The sequence below is a fragment of the Staurois parvus genome, unplaced genomic scaffold (genome assembly GCF_062004578.1).
Source record: "Staurois parvus isolate SC_StPar_1 unplaced genomic scaffold, SC_StPar_1.0 ptg000233l, whole genome shotgun sequence".
NCBI lineage: Eukaryota > Metazoa > Chordata > Amphibia > Anura > Ranidae > Staurois > Staurois parvus.
Genome location: NW_028318029.1, coordinates 4,464,508 through 4,487,294, shown reverse-complemented (window position 1 = coordinate 4,487,294; position 22,787 = coordinate 4,464,508). Strand labels below are relative to the sequence as shown.

Genomic DNA, 22,787 nt, shown 5'->3' with positions numbered 1-22,787 from the left:
CAGGTTTTTTGGCAAAGCTTAATTGAACAAGCTGAAGTTAGAAGCTGACTGGCTATCATGCAAAGCTGCACCAGATTTTGCACTATCCAGTTTTAGTAAATTAATCAACCCCATACAGTTATATAGATTAAACCAGTTATACTGCTGCCTATAATAGAAGTGGACATTTGGCACACAGAAAATGAAGGCCAGTCCCCTTGAAGTTATAACCCTTCCTACCTCACACCTGCTCAAAGTGGAAAGTTGAAATACACTGCTAAAAAAATTAAAGGAACACCTTTTAATCAGAGTATAGCATCAAGTCAATTAAACTCTTGGGATATTGATCTGGTCCGTTAAGTAGCAGAGGGGGTTGTTAATCCATTTCAGCTGCTTTAGTGGTAATGAAATTAATAACAGGTGCACTACATGGGCAACAATGAGACGATCCCCAAAACAGGAATGGTTTTACAGGTGGAGGCCACTGACATGTTTTTCCCTACTCATCTTTTCTGCATTTGGCTAGGGTCAATATCACCTGTGCTCACTGCCCGGCACCATAGAGCTTGATTAGCATTTGCCATTGAACACCAGAATTGGCAGGTCCGCCACTGACACCCTGTGCTTTTCGCACATGAGAGCAAGTTCACCCTGAGCACATGTGACAGGGTCTGGAGAAGCCGTGGAGAACGTCATGCTGCTTATAAAATCTTTCAGCATGACTGTTTTGGTGGTGGGTCAGTGATGGTCTGGGGAGACCTATCCATGGAGGGACGCAGAGACCTCTACAGGCTAGACAATGGCACCCTGACTGCCATTAGGTATTGGAATGAAATCCTTGGACCCATTGTCAGACCCTATGCTGGTGCAGTGGGTCCTGAGTTTCTCCTGGTGCATGACAATGGCCAGCCTCATGTGGCAAGAGAGTATGCAGACAGTTCCTGGAGGATGAAGGAATTGATACCATTGAATGGTCCCCATGCACGCCTGACCTAAATCCAGTAGATCACCTCTGGGATATCATGTTTCGGTCCATCCGACGCTGCCAGGTTGCACCTCAGTCTGTCCAGGAGCTCAGTGATGCCCTGGTCCAGATCTGGAAGGAAATACTGCAGGACACCATCCATCGTATCATTAGGAGCATGCCCCCATGTTGTCAGGCATGCATACAAGAATGTGGGGGCCATACCAACTACTGAGTACCATTTTTTGAGTTGCTGCAATTATATTTCAGCAAAATGGACTAGCCTGCTGCATCATTTTTTCACTTTGATTTTCAGAATGTCTTTGAATTCAGTCCTCTGTAGGTTGATAATTTTCATTTACATCAAGCGTTGCGGCATCATTACATTCCTAACACGTTACCCAGTTAATATCAGTATAGATATCCAGCATATTTCTGATGTGTTTTCAAAGTGTTCCTTTAATTTTTTTGAGCAGTGTCCTTAGAGTATATATGAACTGTTCACCTGCCAAAATATCACCAACATTTAGCCAGTATTTAGATTTTTACCACTGGACAGCCATATTAATATTATACAGGATTTATATAGTGCTAACAGTTTGCGCAGCACTTTACAAAATTAAGGTAGACATTACAATACAATTTGGTACAAGAGGAAGCGGAGGGCCCTGCACGTTAGAACTTAAAATCTAAGAGGACATATGGCTGACTCCACTTTTTTTTATGACAGCTCTGCAGCTTTCTGCATCATCTCCCTGGCTGCAACCTACCCATTATGAATAGGCATCAACACACTACTTAAGTAATCACTGGTTCTCCCCTTCTATAAGCTATGCACCTCTACCTCCCCCAGCTCTCGGGTGCCTTCAACCACGTTAGTCTGGTACATTGTGCAATTCAGTAAAGCCCGATTGGCTCACTGTGGGTTACCTCTTGTTCTCAGTTTGATTAGTACTGAGCAGGGAATTATTATTAAGATAACATATAAATATATATTTAGGTAGTCATATAGTTGAGCCATTTTAGGAGCCATTTTAAAACCGAGGGCAGATATCACTATCTGCAGTCCACTAGACAGCGCATTGTAGGTCTCATTCATAATATGTAGGAGAAGTATAAGTCTAAGTTGTCCAAATGAGTTTTACAAGAGGCCCTTCACATGACTTTAACAGGTCAAGTCTTCCTGAACAATTTTTTTTTTTTTAACTCCTTTATTCAGTTGATTAGTATTCTTCATTCTTTGGTTTCCCAGAGTAAGCAGAGCATAAGACACATTTGTAAAGCACACCATTGTATTTTTTAAAAAATGTGCAATACACAATAGTAAGGCCATCTTGGCACCAAGAGCTTGTGCCAAAAACTTAACAGTGCCAAGCCATCAGCAGAGATGAAGACTAACATACAATACTGCAGTTATATAGGATGCTTAATTCAAATATTAGTTTGAGAATGACAGATATACTACTGTAATCCTTGGTACATTATGTTATAGCTTTAGTGCATGTAGCCTATGAGTGAATTGCAAAACTCTTTATATTGTAAGTAAAACCTGCCCTCTAAGCACCACCCGGCTCAATAAAAGTCAATTGAAACAGGAGCCAGGTGGAAAATTGTCAGCCAAACAGTGACTGCATCCAATCAGATGTAGTCACTGTTCGGATTCTGTCTAACAGAATACTATAGCAACCAGAGGATATTGTTCAGAATGAATGGAGGAATCTCTTGTTTTGCAGTTCAACTTTAATGTTATGAAAACGTTGTGCCCTTTTGTAAATCAATGCCTTTGGGGTCTGTGCACATTTGAGGTTTGTCTTGTAAACATTGTTTAGATGTAATAATGTGTGAAAATGGCCAATCAGCTTTTTTTGTTTTGGTTAATGTTTCCCAGGCACTCCTGTACATATACATGTACGAACCCTGGATATTTAATCTGCAAAAAAGGGCCTCAATTCAATACTGTATGCCTTATCTGTCCAACAGCCTATGTGCTTTGCTATTCTTTCATTCAAATAAAACAAACATTATATAAAATAGAAGAAAACTACCCTAAAGCTTTTACATAGTTAGGATTTGTGTCTTGCTCTGTTCTGCCCCTTCGGCTGAGCTGACGTTCATTCAGCTGCAATTTAGAATGACCCCAACCCTGAAGTTAGGAGTCCTTGACCCATGTGATGCCCACAAATATTAAATATAGCCACAGAAGCATTGCACTTTAAAACTACTATTGATCGTAAACATGCCATATTCCATTTTAGTACAGCTGTGATCCTTTCTTTTACTCTGCATTTCCTGCAGTGGCCATCCTTTGTAAGACCCCCATGTTTCATCTTTGGTTTAGTTTTGGTGTATAACAGCATAACACAGTTCAGTACAGCTGGAAGGGCAGCATCAGGCAGACACTTGTCATTTTACAGCCTTATTGAAAGGGATTGACTCTGCGACAAAAGATGCCTTTGTCACTGACTTATTTTCACTATTGTACGTTGGTTTGGAAAGGCAATTTAATTCACTGAAGAAATTTAGATTACATATTATTAAGCAGTGGGTGAGAGATTTCACTTTACCTACATAATCCAAAACATTTGAAAAAAATATAAATAAACCTTCATTGTTCAAATATGTACATAATGCTACTTGGATGGTGATGTCCACCAAATAGTTTGTACTAAAATACAGTTTTTACCTTATTTTAACATTTGGCCTTTCCTAACCAATAATCCTGCCTGCAAGCAAACTCAGGCCTTATTTCCAGGCGATATAAGAATTTGCCCTACTTGATCTCTTTCAAATAACTAAATTGACTCATTTATCTTTGTGTATAAATGTTCTGGGACTGATTTGCTATGCTATGGTCCTTTAGTTAGCTGGAATTTGTTCCCCTTGCAGCTGTTTATTTTAAGAATGTCGTAACAGCTCCTCTGCGAACAATGTGTATTTTCTGTGTGCTTTCCTTCTCTCTAATGCCATTCTTCAGTTTACACAGCAGTCTTAAACATATTGCATGGTAGTTACACTGATATGTTAATTGGGTTTGTTATTCATTAAGCAAAGGATTTGGAGATGCAAGAAATGTTGGCACCAGAGCAATGCACACACAAACTGCACCAAAAATTAAGTGCAGTCATGTATTTTTAGCAATAAAGTAACCAGTATCCTTAAAATCAGCCTAAACCCGGACTTACATCTAAGCAAGCCTCTAAACATACAATTAAGGGAAACCCTAACCCTCACTATTAACATTAATCCCTAAACCTAACCCTTTAAACATAATTTCTAACCCTAAACCTAACCCTTAAACTTAACCCAACCCAACAACCTTTACTCCAAACTTAAGGCCCAATTCCTGCCAAGACATTTATTTTTAGTGTTGAATAGACTTCATGGGTGGAAGAATCTAGTCTCTTACAGGCAGTAACAATGACCTGACCGAGATTTTTAACCCTTCTGCTTTAAATTTTTGGCTACAATCTTCCATATAACAATGTTTGAAATCCCCTAAAATGCACTCTGCTACTAATATAGGTTTACTGGAGTTGTGTTTTTTTCCAAATTACTTAATATTCCTAACTGATAACATGCTCACAGATTAGATGTTAGAATGCCATCTAAATAAAGAGGGTTTCAGTCTTGACAAAGTATTTATAGTTTTATATGTACAATATTATCATTACACCCATTGTACTGTGCTTACATGAACTTTCATACACATTAAAAGGAAGTCTTTCCATTGTGTTTTTTTTTTTATATATAAAAAGAGAAACCAGATTCATTTAAATAATCTAATCAATATATGTTAGTGCTATAAAAACCTCTTTTCTATGGGTAGAATTGGACAAAGAACCTTGGCATAACAGTGGTTCACACTTATAATTTTTATACATGGATTGAAATTCATCCAGTTCAGCAGGGGCTGGAAAAATTTCTATCCATGTACAGGCACTCTGGTTGTACAGAAGTCAATCTACTGATTAACTTTTGTACAACCAGCCTGTCAGGTTTTTCCCAATCGAACGATGCCGTTGGCTATAGCTGGCAGGACTGCTCATTATGTTCTGATGGCGGGGTGCTCCCCGTCGTCATGCAATGCAATTCATGCAATTTAAGGTTCATTACCCCTGTGGTGATCTGAGAAATCCAAGTATATAAGTGGCAAAGTGTAGTATGCATACTGCTGAGATTATGCATATGCGCATTTGACAAAACTCAAGATGTGTTCATTTTGATTAGCTCTGAATAGTTATAATGCTGCAACACTATAAGAATGCAGTTGTATCCAATATAAAAAGTGTAGCATATCTGTAGTATATCCAAGGGTATTAGCAATAATCTACTTTGCCTTGCTAAGAGTCTGTACTGGCAATCCTCTGCTTGGCTACCTACAGGACCACCTGCTTACAGCACTCCCAGACACAGTAGTCTAAGTAGCCGGACCTTTCACAAGTAGACACAATTGTTATCAGTCACCATAGGGAACAACTGCTTCTATGGTGATTGTATTTGAGCACAGTGACAAGACATTAGCAATTACATTACCTAACATACATAGTATTTCAAGAAAACCTCTAGTCTTTACTACATTTTTGGAACTATATATTTTGTGCATCCAGCTTGATGTCATGTAGATATTCTTATATACAGTATGTGTGGCAATGTTAAAAAAACAAAACAAAAAAAAAAAACCATTCATGCATACTTTGCTTTCTGCTTAGTAATGCTGTACAGTAATTGTGCTCTACCCACACCACACTAGAAGTCTGTCGGTCTTCTCAGACTAGTTAATAGCAATACCAGTTTTAGGTGTAATGGCTTTTTGGTAGTGGTAATAAAAACACTTGTCTGGTATATGTGAGAAGATCAGCAAATGCATATATGACATTTCCTATGAATAACATGAAAAGAAAGTAAATAAAAATTTTAAATTCACACACTATAAATTATTACTCTTAAACTTAAACTGTTAAACTTGATAGGATCGACCCAAAATGTTTACTACTGAAACCAAACTAACAAATAACCCTGACAGAGAAACACATGAAATCAGCTTGAGGAAGAATGTCCTCTGAGGGTGGCTGTGACATTACAGTAGTTGGGTTGATACAAGTTCCTCTATCCTCTAAGAATGTGAAACCATGAATGGCCTTAGTGATGTATGCACTCATTGCTGCCTATCTAGAGCTAAGCTTGAATTTCACTCAAAAGGTTAACTCTATGTTGCTAACTTGTTTCTTTCCCTTTATTCATTTTCTCCACGTTTCATTGCATGCCGTGCAGGGTCAGTTTTGTGCATGACACCAGCTACCAGTATTGGTAGGTTTCTATCTACTTTTTTGCCTTTTATACTACACAAAGTGCATTCTGTGGTTCTGAATGTTTTCTAAAATGCTGTAGACACTATGCGGCTATTATGTGTTATTGTAGTCCACCATGCTCTGTAGATTATTAAATATCGTCTAGAGTAATGTCTTATGTCTCCTCTTTCTGGCTTTATAATCGCATATTATGTTGAGAAAAGAATGGTGTTTTTACTTTTGTTTATAATGTGTCTTGAATTTAATGAAAACTGAAGTGTAAGTAATATCATCTGTGTCTTAACGTCATAGTGTTGTGCTTTTTTTTTTTTTTCTCCTTTTTGCTATGTTTAGAATATTGCATCAGAGTTTCCCAGAAATCACTGCTACTACATTTCAAGATTGAAAAGCATGTTAGCAGACAGCTGAATGACAATATGAAAGGAGGGCTCTTAGTAGCTGAACAATTAAATAAAAGTCTAAGATACACTTTTGCACTATTTAATTTCGACAGGAGAATTATGCTTAAATTTGTTTAGAGTAGCAAAAGCTTTATACAGCCTTTACTGAATCTACAATGCAGATTTAATTAAACAATCTTGTATAACTCTTATTGTTTTGCCAGATTGTTTTTACACATTGATTATAGTTTGCATAAACTCTTTTGAAAGATCTGATATATAAAGCTTCATATCTTTGTATGGGGCAGCCATTTGTAGTTTGGGCTGCATACTGATATCATTGCAGTCAAGCTGAGCTCATTCAGCTATACTGCAAGTGATGGAATTCCTCTGAATCTAGTATATAGTTCAGGTGTCTGAGTAGGCTCTATCCATATGTTTTCGGCTGCTTAATTTTTTGGAGCTCATCACCGAGCCCATGGGCTCAAAGTCTGGCTAGAATTGTGCTTGCCTTTGCAGTACCACGATCCAGCATCACAAAATTCTGATAGCAGTCTCTTCACACAGCTCCCACTCTCAGTAAGGAACCTGCTGATAACTATAATGTATAAGGGCACCGAAAAAGTAGAAGTTCAGTGTAGGATATTTAACAGAATCTCTTAGGAAAACCCAGTAACCCCACAAATACCACTTCCATAGTAAGGACACCATGTTGTATCTACAGTACCTTTAATAATCCTTAAAATGTATGACATGCTCAAACTCTCACTTATGTTCCTGTAACAACTCTAAAATTTAGAATTTCCCATCACTCTATGTACCAGAGACCCTGGTTACAAGGACAGATAGGGTGAACTCTAACATTCTAACACTTCCCCATTCTATATACAATTTTTCATTTTGGCTTTACATACATTTTACATGCTAAAGAACAACCTGATCTTGGTCATTCATTACAGATTCCACAATTTCTACTATGACTTGCAGCTATGCCCCCCTTTCCCCCTTCCTGCAATTCAATAGTCCAGTGTGAGAAACTCTGCATCCTTAGATTGTGAAGCGTAGGGGATATGCATATCTCTGAACTACAGGAGACCTGGCCTTTTTGTACAGTCATGCACAGAATAGGATGTGAAGATGAATAAATACTAGCAGATAACACCAGATGCTTTCTCTTTGAAAGTAGTTTTAGGCTGTTCACCTTTTAAACTACAGCTTCCCTTAAAGGTTTGGAATAGTAATATGTGTTGCAAAGGTAAGTATAGGTTAAGTCCAGAACAGCTCCTGCCACACACCCAAAGGTAAATAGTTTGGGTGTTCACCAGGACAAATAGAAGGATAAATCTTCCCGTTGAGGATCCAGACAGCAGTAAAAACCTGACAGCGATTATAGCGCTTAATTTCCCCAAAACTTGAGAGCAAAGTTTTCATTAGAGATACATTTTGGGGTCTATTTATGAATGTTATTTACTCAAGATTTGCACAACTTTCCCTCAGGATTTACACATTTTTAATAGTATTTAAATATAACCATTAAAAAAAGTGTAAAAGTTGGGTAAATCTTAGGTTAAGACATTTATAAATAGACCAATTTAGGTCTTTGGACATGTGCTCATTAATTTAACATCAACATGGGCGCTCAAGAGGGCAACAGGATACAGTGTTAGTTTATATTTGTTCTACACCTTGTCCGGCCATACTTAAAAATAACTTTAAGCTGCCTGCTTTTCAGTTGGCCTTTTTTTCTGGGAATATCTGATAATATATTTTTACAAACTTCCTTTAATTGTACCTGTAATAAGCTTATTTTCCCTTTTTTATTTCTCTCCCACGCTTCCTTGCTTTGCATTGTGATTGCATGCCATCTGCTGGTTTAACCCATGATGGCTTGCTGCTATGTGATATTCACCATGCCAAAACCACTTCTATTACCATAATGCTACACCCTCCTGTTCATTGCTTCCATGGTTCCCCTCCTGAAAGTACCCATGATGCACAGCGCTTCGTCCGCCACTGTCTCTGCAGCAACAACTCCTGCAACAAGTGTCCCCTTCGCCGCAACAGCCACAGCCAATCAGGTTTGCTCCTTTTAAAGCTTTCTTTCACAAATCCCAAACTCTAAATGAGTGCCAATTTGTTAAAAAAAATTCTCCGCAGAATTTTTTTTATGTGTCTACCCATCAATTTTTTATTTTGTTTAGTACTATTCAGAGATGTGTTCATGACCAGGTTGCACTTATTCAGAGTTGACATTTTTGCAAGTATTGGTCTTTCTGTTTTGTGTTTTCTTGAATGTTTTTGTAATTAATAACAGCCCTGTTAAGAGGAATATTATGAAACCTTGTCTGTTTACGGAATCCTGAGCAAAACGAGATTACCAAAGTTTTATTAAATGCTAAATATTCATATTATGGTACTTTGCAGCTTTTGAATACTAAATAGTACATGAAATAATTGTTAAGATGGCTTAGACATTCTACACATAACTAATCTCAGGTTCTATCAAGTAGTCACTGCCAATAAAAAGGAATCTTTAGCATTCTGTAAGACAGTGGTATTTGCAAATGTTCTATTAATGTACCTAACACATCTCTCACTTTTTTCTTTTATCACGTACATTATTATTCAGCTTTAAAGATTTGTTATGTGACTTTACAGAAAACTATGCTGAATACACAACAGAATGCAGTGTTAAGAGTATAGTAATTATACCTCTTTGGTTTTGTTTCATAGGAATTAAAATTTTAATTCATGTGCAAATACAGTTAGTAAAACAGTAGTACTCTCTTACTGTCAGAAGGTGTCAGTAAAGGTAATTCTGTTGCTATTTACTAGCAAGTCAACAGCTACCCTTTAGAAACAGCAATAGTAACATTGATTCATGCAAGTCCTAAAGAAATTATCTCTGGTATGTCAGAGAGAAATTGGTTGGATTACTAAAAGCAAACATGCTGGTCACTTTGCAAAGGAATATTCCCTTAGATTAGTGATTGAGGTGAAGCTGAGTTTCATCATCCAATCATGTTCAAGCATAAAATTCAGGTTTTTTTTTTTTTCTTGCATGTGATTGAGTATTATGTGCAATGTGATTTTTTTCACCACATTTAGCCCATTTTCTTTTAGTAAATCAACCCCATGAATTAGCTCATGTAAAATGATGCATGTCTTCACTGTAATAAAAATTTGGATTGCCTGGATTATTATTGCTTGGAAGGAAGTTCATCACAGTGCTTTGACATCACATGCTGAAAGACTGGATTATGGAAAGTGGAGCAAATAGAAGTTGTCCGTGGCAGTTATTTTAAAATAAAACACAATATTTGAGTGGTTGCAATGGTGACAGCAGCAGTTTTGCAAATCATGGATACTGTGCCTTGGTGTAAAATCTTTCTGTCAGTGGGTGTAAATAACAGGATGAATAAGCCAGTGCACATTTTTCAAGACATAAGCAAAAGATAATATTGTCAAATGTTTACATGACATGGTGAAGATGCATCTTTTATTTTAGGACTTAACAACTTTATATGTTTGAATGTCTTAAGATCTTGTATGGCAGTATCTGCTTTTTAATTGTTACTTCGGCCATACTGTGATGTACTTTCCCATTTTTTTCATCCAGACTCCATCTTACATTTATGGGTGCCTTTATATGCTTAAAGTGGTAGTGAAGTCAAAGTGGTAAAATCCACTGACAGGCAGGGTTTTTATAATAGAAGAGCCTAAGGCTTGGTTCATATATATGCATTTTGCATTTGATGCTTTCTCCAGTGCTTTTTGCAGTTTGTTTTGCATTTTTCTACATGCTTTTTTATGCGTTTTTAACGCATTTTGCATTTTGTTCAGTTTTTTGTTTCGTTTTTTTTTTTTTAGTGGAATTTTTTTTTTTGCTGGGCAGAATAAAAATGCAAAACGCAGCAAAAACGCACTACCATGCATTTCAGCAGCTTCTCCATTGAACTCTTATTGTAGCAAAAACGCTGCTTTTTGCTTTGAAAAAAGTCTCTGCCCTTTCCAAAAATGCGGCGGCTCAAAAAAGCTTAGATGTGAACATGTTCCATTGGAAACCATATTAGATGGACTGTAGTGCATTTCTGCAAAAAGCACTAAAAATGCATTGGTGTGAACAGAGCCTTAAGGTCTCTTCTGTCATAAATGTCCCCCTTGCCTGTCAGTGCTAATGTGATCTGAGCGTGCGCATGTGCAGCCCAGACCACATTTACGGCCTGCTCTGTGTGACATGGTGATGTGACTCCCATGTGCGGGAGTGGCATCACAGCAGCCGAAAATACGAAACCCGGAAGGAAGACTGAGCAAAGATGGAAGCCATGATAGCACTGCATTAGAGAGCTCCATTTGCAGGCAGGACTGTCATAATGTACTAGTATGCCATGCACAGTTTTGCTTCCAAAGCATTTATTTTAAGTAAAGAAAATAAAGAGCTAGAAAATATGTTCATTGTGTATGTTACCTCACGAAAGTTCGATCTTTCGCCACACAACAGATATAGGTTTTGGCCCATGTAGAAGAAGCAACATAAGTTGTTTTTTTATCACTGGGATGCTCGTATTCTTTAAAGCACAGGCCTCAGATTAATGTTGTATTCGCTGCCTTGGCCTCGAGAGGACAGTATCCCCAACAAGCAGAATACTCAAAGCCTGTCATAAAGAACAGTATTATGAGAAAAAAGGAATTCCCAGCTGTCCTTTAGTGCAGATTTGCATGTTATTTAAAGTATATACAATATGAACCTTTACCTTGTGAAACAACCTATTCAGTTTAAAGCAGAAATGCACAGAAAAATGTTTGTGTGCGTGTATGTGTGTGTGTATGTGTGTGTGTGTATGTGTGTGTGTATATATATATATATATATATATATATATATATATATATATTAGAAAATTATGAATTAAAAATTTTTTATATGTGATCACATGACCTCTGTTCTCAGCTGCATAACGGGCATAGAGAAATGGGGGTGGAGACTACAGCTGAACTCCAGGAATTATTTGTATTGTAAACTTGCCTTGGTCCAGCTTGGCACAATGTAAGCATGCCTATCTCATACCTGAGGTGGCGCTGGAGAAGCTGGAATTCACTGTAGTGGCTGGCGCTAGTACAATGATAGCTGTAAGTTTCTGGGTCCTGCCGAGATTCCATGAGAGAGATTGCCCCACTGACCACAGGGGGTCACTCTCTCCAGTGACATCACAGCCCTTCTATCCACCTTGTATTCATTGAAAAAAAATTCAGAGTGTTCTAGAAATGGCAGCAGTGCTGAATGCTGGACTCCCTGTGTCCTGTGTGGAGAGGGGAAGTCCAGATAGGAACCAAGAAATTGCAGCTACCACTATAGTAGCGCCGATCACTACAGTAATTTCCAACTTCTCCAGCAACTCATCAGAAGTTAGATATGTATACTTACATTGTGCTAAGCTGGACCAATGTAAGTATGTAATACAGACCATTCCTGGACTTTATCTTTAACCACTTCCAGGCTGCCTACCACAGATATACTGAGGCAGAGCGCCCCCCCTGCACCAGATCACATACATGTACGCCATTCTGTCTGTGCTGTTATTCAGTACAGCACGTGCCGATCAGTGGGTCCTGGTCAATGATTTATGGCTGAAACCCGCTGATCGGCTCAGTGAATGACAAAGGAGAGCCCTGTGTTAGTAAACAACACAGGGCTTTCTAATGTCAGCAGGTATGTGTGTTTTTTTTTTCTCACTGCAAAGCAGGGAGTAAACACCGGCAAATTGCTTAGTTATACCACACACAGTAAACATTGGTAGGCAGGACAAGTAATCTTTTGATTGCCCCTAAATGTTAACTCTTTCCCAGCCAGTGTCATTAGTACAGTGACAGTGTATATTATTAGCACTGGTAACTGTATTAGTGTCACTGGAGATATCAGTGACATTTAGTCACTTCTCACCCAGTGTCTGTTAGTGTCAGATTGCCTGCAGTACTATAACCATCTGTGACATTCATCACTGCTGTTACTAGTATAAAACTAAAAACATTCCAGTATATATACCATAGTTTGTAAATGCTATAACTTTCACGCAAACCAATGAATATACACTTCCTGGGATTTTTTTTTACCATAAACCTGTAGCCTAAGTTTATGAAGAAATTGGATTTTACAAATTTTTTTATTGGATATGTTTTATAGCAGAAAGTAAAAATATTTTTTCTTTTTTTTCTAACATGTTGGTCTTTTTTTCGTTTTATATAATTAAAAAGAAAAACCCAGTGGTAATCAAATACCAAAAAAAGCTCTGTTTCTGTGAAAAAATATATAAATTTAATTTGTGCACAGCATTACATGACTTTGCAATTGCCAGTTAAAGTAACACAGTGCTGAATAGCAAAAAACAGCTTGGTCATGAAGGGCGTAAAACCTTCCGGAGCTCAAGTGGTTAATACATCATTGTAGAGCATTAATTTGTAAGTTGCCTTGGGAACCAGCATGCTGAGGGTGCTTTGCTTGGTATATTACTGTATACAGTTCTGTATTTAAAGATAGTATATCAGGCAATAGAAGAAAATTAGAAATGTACTGTATTTGTAAATGGCAGAAACATTGATTCCAATACTGCTTTCACAAAGCAGCAGCCAGAAGGACAAATGATGAAAAGTTATTTGTAAATGTGATTTGCCCACATATTAAATTATCTAAAGTGTGCTAAAAGGGCAATTATATTTTTAATTAAATACCCTGATTGAGCTCATTGAGTCATGAGCAGTTTCTTTCTGAATACTTGCAGGCAGTGAGGTGAAATCCTGGGAACTCACTATGCACACACAAATAACTAAAAATTTGATTATTTATGACCTGTGAAATCATTTGTATTTTCATATACATGTGCAAGTTCTACACAGTTCTGAACAGAATGTAGTTTTTCATTACTTGCCAACACTGCTTTGTTTTTTTTGTGTGCTTCCAATCCACTTTGTTATTGCAGAGGTTTTAAATAAGAAAAAAAATCCTTAACAGAGGATCAGTTCTCAGTATTTAACTTCTAGACACCACAAGTATTTTGACATACACTTACTTTTTCATGTAATATAACCTGTGTTCTTTCCTTAGGGCAGAATAATGTTTAATAATTACTGCTTTCCTAGGTATACAAGCATATGGGACAAAACCTTCGCTAAACCCACACCTAAAGGGGTTCATTACTTAGTCTTTGTACCTAATAATGTGAACACTTTACTGCAGAGGGACTGTACGATATTTATACTTTATAAAGCCAGGCACACAAATGGGTTTATAACATGAGAAATAGTTTTACCGTAATAAAATATGCTAGGCACATAAAGAATTCAGGTCATGCCCAAGTATCACAATTTGTGGTTCTCCAGTCATAGTCTTTAGCAGTTACTTTTACATCTGTTAAATAACTTATCGTGTATATCTGTTACAACACCCAAAAACACAACACAAGGCTTTACATATTTTGTTCAGCAGTATCATTGAAGCATATAATTAGAATAGTACAGCCATTGTCTCCACCAAGAAGCAAAATAACTGATTTAGTTTCATCCCATTCTAGACAATTTCATTTGATGTACCTGAATCTCTTCATAATAAAAAAAAATGCAGTCTTTTTAGTAATAATAATAAGATATTGGTAAAAAACTGACCTTACATTTGTGCTGAGAGGAGAGAAGAGACTGGGGCTTGAAATCCAAATATATCTGTTAGATGTTCAAGGCCTAATTTCCATCATTGAAGTCTGGAGGCACACAACCTTTGATGCCCAAGTAACACTCTTCTAAAATGATCTCCAAAGCTTTTTTTTGCCTTTGTCCCTGGTGGCTATAGGCCTTTTGTGCGTAATGCGTAATACAGCCCTGTAAATGTTATAAATATTGCCAATTTTCCTGCATCATTCCTATTTTTACTTAGAATTACCATACATTATTTACATCATCAGGCCATATGAACTCTTTACTTATGAAAGATGCACCAAAGAGAAGAATGGAGTAGATCATGTGACTGCTTATCAAGTACCACTTAGTCCTTAGCTTCATGAGTTTGGAAGCAAAATAAAATGTAAAATTATGTAAAAAAAAATCAGAAATCCTCTTCTTATTTAAACTAACTCCTAATTCATCCTATTTGTTTTTTAACAATAAACATACTGTATTATAGTTTAAGGGAAACTTCTTTTAGCCCTTGTTCATATCAATGCGACCGCAAAGTTGTGCAACTTTGAGGTCCGGCAATGATGTGCAAGTTCATTGCTACTTGCTGCCACTCAGTGCAATTTGAATAATAGAGGTCAATGCAAGTCGCAATGAAGTCACACAAAAATAGTGTGGGAATCCTTTATTTTTTGAGTCGTTGTGACTTGAGTCGCAGTGATTAGAATAGTTCCATTGAAAGATATTGGATGCGACTTGTCATGCAACTTCAAAGTTGCATGACAATTTACATTGATGTGAACTGGGGCTTATGAAAACAGTGTATTTTTATAACCCAAATACATTAAATGCTTTTTCCTTTCAAAAATGTTATTGGTGTTGATGTATTCCAGTGATCCCTGTTGAGCTATATAGCTGTATACCTTATAGAAGCTTTACGTGTGGAGGAAAAGAAATGTAATCTCCAAACACGGAAAGGTTTCTTCACAGTGAGAGCTGTGAAAATGTGGAATAGACTTCCTCAAGAGTTTGTTCTGGCCAGCTCGGTGGATTGCTTTAAAATAGGCCTGGATTCTTTCTTAGATACACAGAATATAACTGGATACTAACATTTATAGGTAAAGCTGGTCAAGGGAATATCCAATTGCCTCTCGGGGGCTCAGGAAGGAATTTTTTTCTCTGCAGGAGCAAATTGGATCATGCTTTGCTGGGGTTTTTTTTGCCTTCCTCTGGATCAACTGTGGGTATAGGATTATAACCATTTTTTTTTTAATGGTTGAACTGGATGGACTTTTGTCTTTTTTCAGCCAGACTAACTATGTAAGCTGATGACACCATGCAAAGTCTTTAGTTCTGCAGTGTCACTGCCCCTCTCCTATCTATGGTTATGCCATTCGTGAACATCAGCACACAGTGACATTTACCTTGAGCTTTCTCACTTGTAAGCTTATTCTCCTTGTGCACAGTTTAAAAAATACAGTATGTAAACCCTAAATCTAATTTTAAGTATGTTTTGGCATCGTGCATCACTGTATATGTATTTAACTGCTTCCCAACCACCCTATAGCAGAAGTACTGCTCCAGGGCAGCTGGAATGTGCAAAATCACATATATATATATATATATATATATATATATACGTGATTTTGCATTTCCGGGCAGGAGCGCACACGCTCCCTACCCGTGCTGCTGTTGGCTCCTTGGCACGTCAATCACTGGGTCCTGGCCGACAATTCTTGGCCGAGACTCTGTGATCATCGGCGGAGCTGACGGGAGAGGTCTGGATGTAAACACGAAAAGGCTGCTTTGTATTGCTCTGCACAGCAGAGCAATACAAAGCAGCTTGTCTACAGAGTAAAACATACACAGCACACAGTTAACCCTTTGATCACCCCAGATGTTAACCCCTTCCTGCCCAGTGTCATTAGTACAGTGACAGTGCTTTTTATTAGAACTGATCACTGTATTTGTGTCACTGGGGATGGAAGTGACCATTATTTCGTCGGTTCCCACCCAGTGTCAATGCGCTGATCGCCATCATTACTAGTATAAAAAGTATATATACTGCACACTATGTAAAACACAGCACACAGTTAACCCTTTGATCGCCCCAGATGTTAACACCTTCCTGCCCATTGTCATTAGTACTGTGTCAGTGCTTTTTATTAGCACTGATCACTGTATTGGTGTCACTGGGGATGTCAGTGGCAGTTACTCAGTTCCCACCCAATGTCAGAATGCTCTCCACAGTCCCACAATAATCACTGATCGCCGCCATTACTAGTAAAATAAAAATTACAGTATATATACACTGCCATTTGTAGATGCTATAACTTTCACGTATTACCAAATAATTTACACGTATTGGGATTTTGTTTAGCAACAGCATGTAGCAGAATACATTTTGGCCTAAATGTATGAAGAAATTTTTTTGTAAATTTTTTTACTGGATATGTTTTATAGCAAAAAAGTCAAAAATATATATATTTTTTTTTCAAAATTGTCGGTCTTTTTTTTTTTTTTTTATATAGTGCAAACAATAAAAACTGCACAGGTGATCAAATACCACCAAAATAAAGCTCTATTTGTGGGGGAAAAATACATAAATTTAATTTATGTACAACGTTGCATAACTGCGCAATTGTCAGTTAAGTAACGTAGCACCATAGAGCAAAAAATGGCCTGGTCAGGAAGGGGGGTAAATCCTCTGGAGGGCAAGTGGTTAAGCAAATTGTTTTTGCAAAGCTGCTCACTTGGTGAGTCTGTCAGTAAGAGCACTACCTGTTGCAGTTGACAATGGTAAGCCACTGCCTTTAGCAGCAATGTTGTCAGTCTGTCCTACAAGCTTCTTCAGTTGACTTTCAACTTTAATATACCATGTAGTAGCACATTAAAAATTTATTTCAGATAACTAAACATATCAGAAGAATTTGAAGAAAATGTATACATAAGTGGAATTTGAATGTACCTGCCTATAGTTTACTTTTATATTGCAGTGTAATAAACTTTGAAATAATATACAGCTGTCAAATTGTGCTTAGTAACAAATATTCAGTATTTTCATGTCTTTTACAATTCTTTAGGTCACAAATCCTCTGAAACTATTGTATGTTATTTACTTTGTGTTACTTTTATGTAACAAGGAAATTTTAACTTTCAGTCTTCTGTTTTCCTTTATCAGATCATACTGAAATAATCACCAAAAGTGGAGCAGAACATCAAGAAGACTTACAGAAGATAGCAAAACATTCATACTGTACATACTATCCCGTCTCCTCCTCTATAGAGTTGCCACAAACTGCATGCTAAAAAAAAAAGGATCTTGTTCTCTAAATGGACAAAAACTACAAATTCTTAGAAAGCTAGTGCTGCTATATTTTAAATTATATATGGTATGCTTAATATATTCCAACATAAAAATAGTTAACTACCTGATACCAGCTGTGATGTTAGTGGGTAAAGTTTACTTTTTAATATTTTGTATATCTGGTTCCCACTCGACAACATTGTCTTATCTCCTGTCACATCAGAATCACAGGGATTAGTCCCTGTCATATAGTATATTTTAAATGCAGCAAAACATTTAAAATTTACAGTTTTTTTTCTGACAACTAATATAGAATGATAGATTGTGAATATTAACATATTAGAGTGTATTTTAGCCATTAATATTGGATTTTACAAGTCTCCCCTCTGTAGAGAAGACCAAGAAGAGAAAGCACTCTCAAATATAAAAATAGGCTTATTATAAAGCACAAAGTTAAGTCATGCAAATCAATGACATACCCAGTTTTTTAAAAGGAAACAAAGTGTTGGATTGTGGGATTAAATAAAAGGAAAGCAAAAAATACAGAAAATGAAATAATTGCACAGTATACCTGTCATATACTAGAAAGTGAATATTTTTGTTTCAGTTATGTTTGTTTTCTTTTTTATTTTCTTTTATTAAAACTTTGCAGAAGTGCCTAAACTTTGCCACAGTACAACAAACGCAAAAAGTATGCGACTGATGCCAACCTCCCAACCGCCCACAAATGTTTGTTACACAGACAAAATCAAGATATACACATATAGCATGTTGGGTATACAGGTTACATATACAAGGCATCTGAGGAGGAGTTTTCGTAATTGAATGTACAAAAAAATATAAATATATATATATATATAAATATATATAAATATATATCTGTCAGTCACAACATAAGTGTGACTCTAATCTATATAACATTTACATTTTTAAAATGTAGTGAAAGTTTTATTTTGACCCAGTTCAGAGCACGAAAGGCTAGCAAAACACTGCAGAGCAATGCATTGCAGGCCTTTCTTACATTCAACTATGAAACAACACCGTGCGGAAAACACAGATGTCTATACTTGCCGCAGATGTGGTTGAATACAGGGTCTATAGTGTTATACTTTTTTATAATTGGATTGCGAGAGTTGTAACAGGATTACAGCAAAAGACTAAAGAAAATGTGTCTAAAGCATATTTTATGTCATAAAAGTTACGAAGAGTTGTTGCTTATGAGAAAAAATACTAAAAAAAAAACTATGGATAAAACTGATTTTTGATGTTTACTTTTACAGTAGGTTGTTGATTTACATGGTAATGTCTGTACATTTAATACGTAATTTAGTTAAAGGTTTATTTTGAGCACTATTGTACCAAATATTTCATGTTTCTATGTTGCACATTTGTCACACAAAGTATGTTGTTGCTGAATTATGGATATCAAACAAGAACAGCTGTTATACATGAATAGTATACTTAAGTGTTAGAAATATGTTATTTTTTTCTCTTGTACAAAGACAATATTAGTGATTGCAGTATTTTAAGAAAAATTTTGAGAGTTGAATGTAAGCTATTTTTAATGTGGGCAGCCTGTTCTACAAAAAAAAAAAAAAAAAAAAAAGAAGGCGCTGTAATTCTATAATCAGTAAATCAGGAAAAGATTCTGCCTTTATTTTTATTTTATTTTTAAATGTATGTACTGTGTTTGGTTTCTGTTCTGCTGTTAAAGAAGCAGATAGAATCACTCAATAGAACTAAATCACATCCCTCTTGGAAAAAAAGAGTATTTTAATATTGCTTTTATCACTATAGCTCTATATCCTTAAAGAAAAATAAGACATATATAAAAGTTTATGGTCTAATCTACACTGATTCTTTTTTCTTTAACTGTTTCAGCATTATTTCTTTATTGATAAATTTTCATAGTGAGCAGCCACGATGTGTCCTTTAAAATTCATCTAGAGGTCCACATGCTGTAGTCCAGAGAATTCACCATAATGCCAGAGATGACCTGTATTAAAAAAAATAAATAAAGCCTTGTTCACCAGTCAGATTTTACATTGCACTTTATGGCAATAGTGTGCACTTGCGATGGGCATCTTGGGATTGATTGAAGCACATTTTTCACTTAGTCAAGTGCACCTGAGTTTATTTTAAACAACCAATCATACTTAAAATTGCAATTTCCATTGATTGGATGTTTGATGTGAATGCCAGTATACTAAGCTGTAAATCAGTCCCATTGTCAGCCAGCTATGGGGACATGTACAAATCTTGGCTGGACACATAGACCTAGAAATAAATATGGTGGAAAAAATCTAGAAATAAAATAATTTAAGCATAAACTTTTATAGCAGTGTTCGTTTTAAGTGGAACTGTCACCATACACAGCAAAGGAATCCATTTTGTTAGGTGTGTCATGACTTGTATTCGTCATACAGCTTGCCGCTTCCTGTCCTAGGCTAGAGCTCTGCCCCCTGCCTGCCCTACCTATTTCTTCAAGCACTAAGGAAACAACACATTGTTTACACTTCGAGAACGCTGTACAAATTCAATCTCTTTGCAGAAGAGTGGGTGATCACTGTGTAACATCCTTGGAAAAGTGCCATTCGAGATGACAATCTCACATTTAATTGTAGATACTTCCCTTCGCTCATCTTATTGGTTACTTGATCCTAATAAACTGATTAATGGCAATTGAGGTCAATGTACAAATTGGCTTCCTGTAGGTGTCTATGTGACAAATCCACTTGAATAATTCACACAGATGATAATGTTTTACCACCCACAGGTCATAGCTTAATAACTTATTATTCATCCTTATTGAGCATTAACATGTTTTCTCTTATTTAGAAATGGGGTCTAAAGTTGTAAGGATGTAAATGGTTGGCCTCTGTTGAAATTTTTACTTATACATATATTTTATTATTTTTTAAAAAGATTTACTTTTGGATGAGTTTGTGTTTGTGTATTTTTGTTTTTTTTGTAAAGTCCTCTAATTAAAGTATCCTCTTCAACAAGCATAAAGCATTTAACGCTTATGTTAAAATATGACACACTTGCTAGGCAATAACAATATAAAGGACACAAATGGTTCATTTATATAGCATTGGGTGCAATTATGAAAACGGGTATATATATTCCTCCGAATTAATACATTTCAAAGTATAGTAGTTAATTAGAATTTAATGCATTTACTCAGCAGTTAAAATTATTAAAATAGTTGCATTTGTGGAGTAACTTGTACATCAGTTTTCATATTTGTCCCCCAAAGCATAAATGAAATGCTCATTAATTTGTATCTAGTTGCATCTAGTTATATATTGTATCTATAAATTACAATTGTAAAAACAAAGGATTTGCCTCTTTTATTGCTTCATCATCTCCATCTTTGATAGCAATGATGAAGTGGTTTACATTGATGCTGAACCTTTGAAAACCAAAATGCTTTAGGAATGAAAAAGACAAATGGCCTTACTTTAAAAATAAAAACTCTCTAAAAATGTATTAGAGTAGATGTAGATAGTGTCTGAGCCTTGTTTGCTTCTGGCTGCGTATAGCTTGTGTTGGGGTGGAAAGCACTCACGCCATTTGTCTTTATGGTTCATTGAACTGATTTGGATGTGCTCTTAAAGTGTACATAGAAACTTGCTAGCTGTCTGAGTAAGGTGGAAAGGACATATTTCGATTTCTAATAAGCTTCACTACATAGTCAAGTGCCAGTGTACACATTGGGAGTGCTGCTTGAGATTCAGTGATGCCTAAATGATGGAGCACTCCAACTTCCTTTTGGGTGACAATAAATGATGTTTGGGCAGTCTGCAAGAACTTGTCTACACCTAACCTAAGACAACTCAGCTGTCTTATAATAGTTCCCTTATTTTTATAAATAAGGCCAAATGTGTTCATATTTCCTATATGATGAAAGCAAGACCAGCACCAAAATTCCAAATCCAATTGTCACTGAGACTTCATTATTGGGGTATAACAAAGAAATAATTGCCAATATTTTGCATCTGCACTGTCATACTTCAAGGTCTTCTCTTTGTAAGGGGATGTAAAATATTTCAAAAGTTTAATAAATTATTTTGGTGCAGGAATTTTTCTTGTTCACATTCTTTTTCTTAATATATTTTACACTGCTAGAAGGTTGGATATAAAGATGAGGTGTGGCATCAATACATCTTTAGAGTTATTTAAACAATCTCACCTTAAACATGGTATTTGCTTTTTTGCACTTTGATTCCTTGGTTTAAACTTTCACTGCATTTAAACAAAACTTGTTTTAAGTGGATTACATTAGCTATCATTGCTGACTAAAATGTATACCTTGACACAAGTTGTTAATTTTAAAATTATTTATCTTCACACTTTTATCTTTATACTTAAGTTTAAATAGTAATTGTTTTTCTTTCTTTTTTTTGTCTTGATTTAAATTATGTTCATTGGGATCTGGGTACCTTACTTCGTTCATATAGAACATGTTTTTAGAATGATAAATATCCTTTTCCTTAAAAACAAAGGGCACACAACTAAATGAAAGATTATGTCCGTGCATCCACTGCTTTTTTCTTTTAACATTGTACAATGCTTGTCCCAACTCTTAGGAGGAACAAAGACTTCTTTAGAAAATATTTTATATACTGATTTCTTAAACCTGTCATTACAGAGGCATTCTGTGTTTTTGTGTGTTGTGTAGATATATATTTTTAGTGTTTTTGCTAACCACCTTTTGAAAATGCAAGTGAATGGCTATCATGTTGATCCATTAATTCTGACCAAGAACAAATAAGGTGCAAGTAAACTCCTGATCTGTGTACTTATGCTGGGTCACTGACTCAGAAAGTGCTAAAGCTAGCAGAGGAGCATGTCAGTCAGTTGACTTGCATTTCCTTACGAGTCCTGGGTGCCATTTTAAAATACAGCCTAACTCACACACCACCCAAAGCCACTACTGTTGCTGAGCTGCCAGCTGTCCAGGGATCCTGCACTAAGCCAAGGAGCTGAAACAATTGGCTTCTAGATTTTAAATGCTTCTACAGATTGCTCCACATTTTGTTTACATTGAGAGTGTAGTTACGTCGCTCGTCATTGCACTTCCTGTCAGTACACAGGCTTGATAAAAGCTGTTGCATCACTGTCCAGCCTCTCCCTACATTAGAACACTGTTATAGTGATCTGTTGCTGTCTGACTGCAGCAGTAGGA

General features: G+C 36.3%; 1 protein-coding gene across 16 annotated transcripts in view; it reads left to right on the top strand.

Annotated features, from left to right (window-relative positions):
- Positions 1 to 21,681, top strand: part of MBNL2 (muscleblind like splicing regulator 2) — a 233,960-nt gene extending 212,279 nt beyond the window's left edge. For 6 of the 16 annotated variants that reach the window (XM_089679991.1, XM_089679988.1, XM_089679983.1 and 3 more), the window contains 2 exons: positions 6,215 to 6,250; positions 17,471 to 21,681. In XM_089679991.1, the coding sequence (XP_089536117.1) occupies positions 6,215 to 6,250; positions 17,471 to 17,598 (164 nt within the window). In that variant the 3' untranslated portion in view covers positions 17,599 to 21,681. Of the gene's footprint in view, positions 1 to 6,214; positions 6,251 to 8,615; positions 8,711 to 17,470 lie in introns of all 16 variants that reach the window. The other 10 variants (XM_089679995.1, XM_089679993.1, XM_089679989.1 and 7 more) reach the window with 4 other exon arrangements.
- The last annotated feature ends 1,106 nt before the right edge of the window (positions 21,682 to 22,787 follow it).